The sequence below is a fragment of the Pyxicephalus adspersus genome, chromosome 9, assembly GCF_032062135.1.
Source record: "Pyxicephalus adspersus chromosome 9, UCB_Pads_2.0, whole genome shotgun sequence".
Taxonomy (NCBI): Eukaryota; Metazoa; Chordata; class Amphibia; order Anura; family Pyxicephalidae; genus Pyxicephalus; species Pyxicephalus adspersus.
In genome coordinates this window covers 66,434,626-66,444,836 of record NC_092866.1, presented here as the reverse complement: position 1 = coordinate 66,444,836, position 10,211 = coordinate 66,434,626, and the positions used below count along the sequence as shown (strand labels likewise).

The 10,211-nt window shown below is 41.6% G+C and overlaps 1 protein-coding gene across 1 annotated transcript in view; it reads left to right on the top strand.

The window, feature by feature from the left end:
• Positions 1-10,211, top strand: part of PIK3C2A (phosphatidylinositol-4-phosphate 3-kinase catalytic subunit type 2 alpha) — a gene marked incomplete at its 3' end in the record, with an annotated part of 35,095 nt that overhangs the window by 13,593 nt on the left and 11,291 nt on the right. The window contains 12 exon segments of the mRNA XM_072422377.1: positions 302-381; positions 1,243-1,306; positions 2,367-2,513; positions 2,660-2,705; positions 2,784-2,991; positions 5,173-5,295; positions 6,378-6,545; positions 7,465-7,576; positions 8,193-8,335; positions 9,395-9,583; positions 9,748-9,844; positions 10,059-10,153. Coding sequence (XP_072278478.1) covers positions 302-381; positions 1,243-1,306; positions 2,367-2,513; positions 2,660-2,705; positions 2,784-2,991; positions 5,173-5,295; positions 6,378-6,545; positions 7,465-7,576; positions 8,193-8,335; positions 9,395-9,583; positions 9,748-9,844; positions 10,059-10,153 — 1,472 coding nt within the window.

Below are 10,211 nucleotides of genomic sequence, written 5' to 3'. Positions count from 1 at the left end.
TCTGTAACAATTCTTAGGAAATGTTGCGGCAGTCTTCCTGAGCCGTACTTCCTGAGCCATACACTTCCTGTTTCCTGTCATACTGCCGTGGCATTGAGCTGCAGGCCTCCTCCTCCGATGCTCTCGGTATTCAGCTCTCTGTACGGCCCGTCCGCTGTTTATCACATGATGATTGCTCTCACTGTTTTGTGATTGCTATTCTATCTTTTCCTCTCATCAAAGCATTTCACTGTAAATGTTTCTTGTATCATTGAATAAAGAGTTCTGAACTTTTGTTACTTTTTTTTCTCTTTGTTTATAGGCTGAAGACGATGCAACACCGATTGACCTTAATAGACATTTGGCCCTGCTGGACAGGCCATTCAAAGAGCCGATTACTCGGTACAGTGCAAATCATTGTTTCCAATAAATATTTTGGGTCATATTTGTAAAGGAGTGAATGTCACTTTGATCAGACAATTTCAGGTGGTGAATCAACCACTGTCATTTAAAACACCTTAAAGATTCACCTGCAGTGTATGGTGATTGTCAGATTCACGGCTTGGATATATTCCCCATTGTCACAGACACCTTGCAGCTTCCCAGTCTCTTCCGCCCCCTCTGTATGAAAAAATCTGCAACCTTGGTTCAATCTTATTTCACATATTATTGATGGAATTGTGCTGTGGCTTGTAGTCACAGGTTGGTGAAGAACCTTTTCTGCCCCACTATGACTGCCCCACTATGACTGTGCCCCGGGGTACAAAGCCCCCTCCATAAGGGGTCACCAGTTTAGTGTGGAGGAACTCGAGTGTCCTGCACAGAGCCCTCACCCCATTGAACACCTCCAATATCCCGCGTTGAGGATGTTATAGCTGCAAAGGGTGCATGTGTGGCCTAACTTCATATTCTTGTCCATGGAGGAGGGGGCAACTCCAAATTTAAGCCAATGGGGGTGGCTGGTCATCTTCATAGTAATGTCTGTATTTTAGGGATGTTTATAAACTCCTATAGGACTGATAGATTGATGTCCTGTTACAGATACAGTAAAAGTGAATCCACTATGAATGTATGAACGCATAGATTTAAATGAAAGTTTTTGGTGAAGAATATAAATGGTAACAAAGCTGTACCCATTGTGGGAAATCTCAGCATTAGAGTTCCAGGAAATATAAACCAGCCGACCCCTCTCCTGACTTAGCAGTACTGACGGAAGCACTAAGACAATGCATGTGAGATATAAGCTGTATGTTATCTCTGCAGACAAAGCATTGAAGAATTACTGGACACTTACCATGAGCAAGTCAGCATGTGCCTTAAAAATGAGGTAAGAATGATTACCAGGAGGAGACTGGGAATATTCTGTGCTGCCCATTGCAACAAATCAGAACTTCCCTCTTACTGTAACTTGCAAACATTGATGGTGATATTGGTCGGAGTGCTTCTGTCTGCCAGTCACCAGTCTGCTTGTAGCCACCGGTCTGTCTTGTCGCTTCCTGGGCCACTGGTCCTCCTCTTTCTTTTCCTCCAGTTGTATTTTCTGAGCTCTTACTGAAGAGTTGTTCTTTAAAAATCCTAGCTGCTCACTAAGTTGATTTCCAGCTGCAGATTGACATTTGGTGTGATTTGTCTCGGCTGGTCATTGACTTATAGTCCGCTATATACCCTTGTTGTTATTGTGCAGCATATGAGGCAGCAATGTCGGAGTGCCGCCCTGGGAAAATGAAGGCAGAAACACAACTTAGAATTTCCCGCTGCACACAGCTGCATTGTTCTCGATAATCAAAGGAAATGCCATTATGCTGAATTGTTAATAATCCTGAGGATTCTCCGTGCTTCATATCCTTGCACGTTGGCTGGTTGGGGAGGATGATGAGAAATATCCATCCTGTGTCTGTAATACTAATATACATAGCAGGAAGGATTGGAAGTGATTTACATAATGCCACCATATTATTCGCCACAAATTCAATTGCTTACTACATGATGGATATTGATGCTGTGCCTGCTGAAACATGAAAATACATTTATTCACATGGGACAATAATTTCAGATTTTTTCCATGTTAATTATCTAATTTTGCTGAACTATTTATTCCATAAGAATACCCCGCTCTGGTCCTCTGCACCCCCTGTGACTCCCCCATCCCCATTGATTATCTGGGGGATTTATTTACCTTGCTGATGGTTGCTGATCCTGAGTGTTGCCCCGGGGTGTCTGTGCAGGACATATGGATGGTATATTATGATTGTGTATGCTTGCTGCACAATTACTTGACACAGATCTAGTAAAGGTCGGGTACATCGCATAGTTCCCTTGTTTTGTAAAGTTCCTGACATAAAGATTTGGCATTTAATTTGCTCCCTAAATATCTCTGATTGTTGCAGAGTAACCCATACAGAGCTGCTGACCAAATCATCAAAACGGTGAGAAGTATTTGTAAGACGGTGGACAGCGTGGAGACCCCATCCATAACGGATTGTATCAAGAAGCTGCGCAGGGCTGTGAATTTGCCCCGGAGTCACAGTGTGGAGGTATGGCGGCCTGAAGGACGGATGGGTCAGCTGTCATTTGCTGGCTGCAGGCACTGCATTGGTTTCTGTTGGTGCATGGGTGCTGTCCTTGCATTTTTTTATCTGGAGTTTGTGTACTTTCTAATATTACATTGTGTGATTTTTAGGGGAGCTTCAGTCCTGTTCTGGCATGTAACCACAATCCTTCAGAGGGTGAGTGTTTCCAATATCATATTTAGAAATCTTGGCAGCATATTGACGAGTGTAATAAATATTTTACATTGAATGTAGGTGTCCCTGAAAATGAAAGCCCTTTGCAGGAAAGTTTAAGCCGGTTAACAACTGCGGTTCACAAGCTGCTGCAACTTCACTTCTCTTCCTGTAATGCCATCATGGACCCTGGTAAAAGCCGGCCGATAAAAGAGGCTCGCAGCTCTGCTGACCATCTCCAGTTCACCATATTTGCTGCTCACGGGATTCCTACAAGTTGGGTGTCCAGGTAAGATCAGTGGAATCTCGTCGGTAAATGTTGTCCTTCCAAAACGCAGCTTCTGCTGATTGCTGAAGTGTGCAAAGTTCTATTAATGACTGGCAGTCTATGACAACTATGAAGGTTTTATCTGGACTTTCCATGTTCTTCAGTAGTTGTTGGAGTGATAGGGGTCAGGTCTTGTCTCAGATGTTTGATCTGATTTAGGCTCCTATCATAGGCCATCTTCCCAAGGGTATGGATTCCAATATAAGTCTATGGGAATGTGAAACCTACTGGAACCAGGTCAACTGCAAATATGACGCACCTGTCATTTAATTGTGTGTGATCTCAGAATCCTCTTATACTGGTTGGGTCCACACAAACCCAAAGCCCACCCACACAGGAACCCCTAAAGTGGAACTCAAGTCTCATTTTTATCTTAAGCAGTTCAGATGGATTATTGCAAAATAAGACAGTTGATGTTCCTCAATCACTGTTCTTACCTCTCTGATTGCCTCTGAGATTTGCAGAAATGAATTAATCCCTGCGTGGGGGTTATATCATCCCAGCACAGTCAACCAAGATGGCTGAAAATTGCCCTGTGAGGGAATGGGGTAAGTATTGTGGGTTTAGTTCCACTTTAGGTTTGGGATTAACTTGTATACCTAAGAATGAGATGAACCTGTAAGCTGTGCTTTTATTCTGTGTAGAATAGTTGCTTGTGAATAACAGATTCACCAATTTTAGAAATTGTAATGAAATACAAAGAGCATTTCTCATGAAAGCAGGAACACGGCATGTCAAAGGAGAAGGTTGCACTTTACTTGGAGACATAAAAAGAAAGATTGGCTGTATCGGTCACGCTTTTCTTGAAAGGCATCCAATTCCTTCACAGGTTGCAATGTAATAATCTAATCACGGGGATCTTTTAGATAAAACACGTGGCAGTATTTACCTTCACAAATGTTTCTTTATTTATGACCAAGAAACAGTTTTATTTTCTTGTACATTAATGGTTTATATGGCCAGCTACAGGAGGATTAGACCCAGTCTATGATAAAACTTTGTCTCCAGTTTTTTCCAGTGGCCTACAAGCATAGATTTCCTTTCCTGGCCCTGATGTATAAAAGGCAGACAGATTTTACTGCCATCTTTTCCTATTGAAGTGTTTCCTCTAATTAAAGTCATCAACAGTTAGAGCTGATCCATTCTACTGCAGAAATAGAATGCGGCTGCCCTCCGCCTGGCTTCTGAAATCTGCATCCACATCCCACTGGCCTGTGCGGCTCCACACGGGAAGGCTTTCTGGCTCTCTTAAAGGAGATATTGCCACCATTTTAATAATGGCCTGCTGTTAGCCACTGGACACAAACATAGAGAAGTCATTTAAAGTGAAGATATCTCTGCTTACTGACACACCTTCCTGTATGGTGGAAAGAAACCCAAGGATAAGTCTATAGAGTGTTCACCATTTTGTTTCCTTTCTCCTGTTTCTGTCTACCTAACAAGTTGTCTGTTAATATTTCCCATCACCTGGAACATTTGCCATATATATATATATATATAGGGAGTGATACGATACAAACTGAACTTGGATCTGTAAATTCCTAATGTCCTCTTTTTAATTATAAAATATTGCAGAGGGACCACACATCTGCCACCACTTCCATGTACCTTCTACTGTTTGACTTGGGTCGGGGTCTAATTTTGGTTCTTTCTGTGCCTCAGTAATTGTTGTTGAACCCTTCAGTGATTTTCTTTTCCTTTCTTGGATAACTCTATCTAGCTCATGTTTCCTATAAAGAGCTTCCTTTCCTTTGTGATTTGGACTGCTAGTGTCTTTCAGCTACTGAGTGCTCTTGTAATTTTGGTTGGACCCTGTGCGGGGGATAAGGGTTTCATTTCCCCCATTCTGGGTGGTTAAGGCAGAATATCTTCCAGGGTCTTAGGTGGTAATGGGGGGTTATCCTGTGCTGCCATGCAGGGTCCAACCTGACCGTGTAACTTCATATGTCCCGTGTTGGACTCCAGGTTATACGGTGAGTACAAACATTTTATTGTGATATTAGTCGACTGTTTTCAGGGGTAGAAAAGTTTTCTGTTGTGTAGCAGCAAATCTAATAAAGTTTGCAATTTTTTTTTCTTAAAAGAAACCGTCTTGGTTCTTGGGATCTTGTAGTGACTGATTTGTTCTCTCTTCTGTTTCAGCCTTGAGAAATATTATTTAATGTGCTCTCTGATGTATAACGGGAGAGATTTATTCAAACCGGTTCAGTCCAAGAAAGTGGGAACATACAAGAGCTTCTTCTATCTGGTGAAATGGGATGAGCTGTAAGTATTGATCTTCACCGCCATTCTTCCCTTGCAGTTTAGTTTAAGTAATGGTTAGAAACATTATTTTACTGTCATTAGACAAAATGTTATGGTAAATGCCCCTGTAATAATGGGAAAATCGGTAAATGGCGACACCTGTACTGACTACAGCCGTCTTTAGAAAGACTTTTCCCCTTTTCCAGTGTTTTCCTCTCTCTTCATGTTGTATATAACGAACTGCAAGAAAAGACAGCGCTGACCAAAATCCTGATGGGGAGTTTAATATTTCTTCAAATATAGACAAATGATTTGGCTTTAAATATATTTTATTTATTGTGTTCTGTATGCAAGGCTTGTTTCTTAATTGGTAAATTATGTGCTGGTTGTGTTGTATGGGTTATATTTTACTCTGTATATGCTGTCCTGTTCATGGTCATGTATTAAATTATGTGACATCTTGTTGTATGTCCCTGCTGTGTGTATGAGTTATAAACTGCAAGGTTGTCCCCTTCCATGTTGTGTGTTATGTGATATACATTGTAATGTGTTCTTTGTCATGTATTGCTGCAGTGTTGTATGGGTCATGTATGTCATTGCTGTGTTGTATGTATTATGTATGTCATTGCTGTGTTGTATGGGTTATGTATGTCATTGCTGTGTTGTATGGGTTATGTATGTCATTGCTGTGTTGTATGGGTTATGTATGTCATTGCTGCATGCAGTGTTGTATGGGTTATGTATGTCATTGCTGCATGCTGTGTTGTATGTATTATGTATACATTGCTGCATGCTGTGTTGTATGGGTTAGGGATTATACATTGCTGCATGCTGTGTTGTATGGGTTAGGGATTATACATTGCTGCATGCTGTGTTGTATGGGTTAGGGATTATACATGGCTGCATGCTGTGTTGTATGGGTTAGGGATTATACATGGCTGTATATTTCTATAGGTTATGTAGTTGTGTGGATGGCTCTGTCTGACCTCTTACTGGATACATAGGCTGAGTTATTATTCATTTGCTTTTATCTTTATGAAGTGTTTAGAAGACAGAGGACAGATATCGGCTACCATCATAGTCGCATTTCTTATGTTTTCCAGGATCATTTTTCCAATACAAATCGCACAACTGCCATTAGAATCAATCCTACAGCTCCGCCTGTATGGGATCCTGAACCCAAACAGTGGGGGCTCTCCGGACTCCAATAAGCAAAGAAAGGGACCAGAAATGTTGGGACAGGTGTCCTTACCCCTCTTCAGCTTTAGGAGGTGAGTGATAAAGTGTTCCCCTTTATGATGTACAGGGTCAGGCACAGTAAGGCCTCGTCCTGCGGCCAATGTCTGAGCGCTGAACCAGCCAACCTTCATCCACCGTACACTTCATTCATGATGTTCATAGAGCACTGAAGGCGCCATATTGGTTTCATTCTCTGGATCAGTGAGGGCTTCCCAGCTTGGCTGCATGGAGTTTGTCTGTAGGAGAGCCCTATGGCAAACATTTTATTCCGTGCTCCATAATACATACAATGTAACACTATGTAATACAATACCTTGTTACAACTATTAAATTGCACTTTTAGGATACACTTACTACATTTATAGATAAATTATTTACAATAAAATACATTGATTGCTACATATGTGACCCTCCCACCATAAAACACAATAATACTATAATAAAGGTCCTCTGCCATTATGACCATTTTGTTGTGCATAAAGATCCTTAGAAAGCATCTTCTTCTACGCGTTTCGCACTCCTTGCTTCTTCAGGAGAAACGCTGTCTTGGCATCTATAGGTAAAGCAGGCAATGCCAACAACAGTTTAGTAATGGCGTATATCTAAATCCATAAAAACACAGTCACATGAAACGCACCTTGTATTTCACACATAATCCAAAAATATGCTGGATGCACCCCGATATCATATTAAACTCCAGGTAACTCACATCCAGATCCCCCAGCCAATACAGATTATTAATAATAAACAGGATTTATATAGCGCCGACCTTATACGCAGCGTTGTACTTAAAGGTTGCAAATGACCGACAGATACAGTGACAATGGAGGGGCTGACTAAACCGAAATACTTAAAGTATACAGAGACACGGGGCATTGTGCGTTATATTCGTGCTGTGTGATGGGAATATTTCCCGGGTTTTATGTTCTCAATGGGTTCCCTGTCTTCCAGAACTCTGACATGTGGAACTAAACTCCTAAACCTGTGGACGTCCTTCCTGTCCAGCGCAGGGCCTAGCACTGTGGGCAGGAAGACGATGCCAATGCAGAAGCTGGTCATACAGGTGAGTGTGTTCAGTATATGTGTGCCCGCTGCACATCCATAGATACCCAGTATATGTGTGCCCGATGCACATCCATAGATGCCCAGTATATGTGTGCCCGCTGCACGTCCATGGATGGTCAAAGTGCAGGAGGTGTGAAATGAATGTCTATCCAATGGGGACCAAAACCTGATTTTCTGGCTTCTTTTCCTATGATACTAAACTGGTACCCCAGAGGAAGAAGGGTGCAGGAGGTGTAATATGTACGTCTGTCGCTTGAGACTAACCCATGCTTTTCTGGCTGCTCCTCTTCTGCAGAATGTAATTCATATGTCCATTACTGCTTTTCAAACACTTCCTCCTTGGTGCTGGTATTATTGGCACCCTGGTTGGGGTAAAATGAAGGAAGTGTAATTCCTTCACCTGCCACATGGGGACTAATACTGCTTTCTGAACAGTTCTTTGGGGATGTTTGCGAGGTGTGGGGGCAGATTTTTTACTTCCACCTCATTATCATTTTCTAGGTTTACTTATGGGCAGTAAACATGTTTTTCACATTTTTATAAATCCCTTGAGTGACAAACACAGAATTTCTGAATTTCGCAATGCAGATATTTTACTTTGTGTCTTCATCCAGGTGGATTTCCCCTCTCCGGCTTTTGACATTGTGTACAAATCTCCAGAGGCGACAAGCAGCTGCGTGCCGCAAAGCATCGATACACTGGACAAGGAAGCCAAGAACAGACTGCTGACTCTTCTGTCTAAAGAGACCCTGTCTGGGTAATACACGGAAACTCCGATCAATCATAAGCTATCCTGCACAAACTCCTCACTGTGTGTGGTGCCTAACAATGGGGACACCATGTACATGGCAGAAATGACACCATAATAGGGGCACAATAATCCCCTTTATCCAGTAAACAGAACAATCCACATACAAAAAACTTCTAAGTAATTGCATACATCCTAATTACAAATGATGACAGATTTGCCTAATTAATTACAAACTGCCATCCTCACAGTCTCCAGGGTTCCACATAATTACCGGTGACTTACCTGAGTAACCTTTCACTTGGCGAGTGGTAAATGTTTGTCCCTGCTGCTGTTCCTAAACCGGTGAGTAGCCATAATGGCGCGCTAAGCAGCCTGCTGTATATAAATGTTATGACACATCTATTGTTATATATCTGCTGGATTCTGGTTTATTGGTGACAGTGGGAATAGCTGCAAAATTTAAAGCGTCTGGGCAAATAAATATCATGGCGTTCTCTGGATCCCCCACAATCTATCCATAATCTATCCATAAAACTGCATGGATTGAGATTTCAGAGAGCTCAGTGGAGACATAGAAAGTTAGATAAATAGATTTCTGGCCAGATCAGCACATTTTACATTCGGGGAAATATTATTGTCTGGCATAAATACATCTTTTTTTAACTTCAATCTATTTAGATGAAACACTTTCCACGTTCTAGAGTCATGTTGGTACAATTTGTATTTCTATTTATAAATTCCCACATTGATCAATATCCAAACTACAAACATTACTACAAAACCCCTTGGTATAGGACGCCCCTTTCCCCCGGCATCCAGAGTTAGCAGAGTAATACTTTAGAGGTTGCATATAAAGTCATTACCCATTTTTCTTGTTAAATAGTAAAATAATTTTGTTATTGATACAAACCTAAAAGCAGAAGATTTGTTTACGACCAGGGCCTTTTATTCCTGTTGTGTGCATTGATTATAATAAACCTTTCCTAGAAATCCTGAATCCATTGAGCTGCCCTTTCTGGTTTATCTCGCCGTCTTTGTTCATGTTGTGGTGTTGTTGTATTGCAGGTTATCGAAAGAAGATAAATCCTTTCTATGGGAGAAACGTCACTACTGCTACCAGCACAGGAATAGCCTTCCCAAGATCCTGGCCGGTGTCCCCAAATGGGACATTTCCTACCTGGCCGATATCTACTCCCTACTGCGTTCCTGGCCACCTCTGACCCCAGTCTGTGCCCTGGAGCTGCTGGACTCCAGGTGAGACATATCTACAACATAAGCTGCAGTGCAGCATGAGGCTTCTTTCTGTATTATTGTTTTATTGTCGGCTTTACTGACTGCTTGATATTGATGTTCATCGTATGAGCCACATGATGTGACTACAGGTATGGTTTCCTGATTTTGGTTATTACACCTTTTAGGTTCACAGATCAGGAAGTGCGGTCAGCAGCGGTGGGATGGGTCCAGGACAGCATGAGTGATGACGAATTGGTGGATTTGCTGCCACAGTTTGTGCAGGTGAGCTAATAAACTGATTTGTAGCAATATAAACCTATAGAAAAGCCTACGATGTCCTTCTATGTATGTATTGTAGGCTACAGATATGTGAATATTCATTATTTACTTGGTTTCACTTTGTGCCTGCTATACAGCGCTGCGTAATATGTTGGTGCTTTATTAATAGATAGTAATACCGGGGTCCTAATGATCCTCTTTTTGTTTACCCCTGCAGGCTTTAAAACATGAAATATACCTGGATAATGCACTGGTGCGCTTCCTACTGTCACGTTCTCTGGGAAATATCAGGGTCGCCCACTATTTATATTGGTAAAAGTTCCTTTCTGTGTATTACTTTATTTTTAGATCAAATTTGTAACCATTTTTA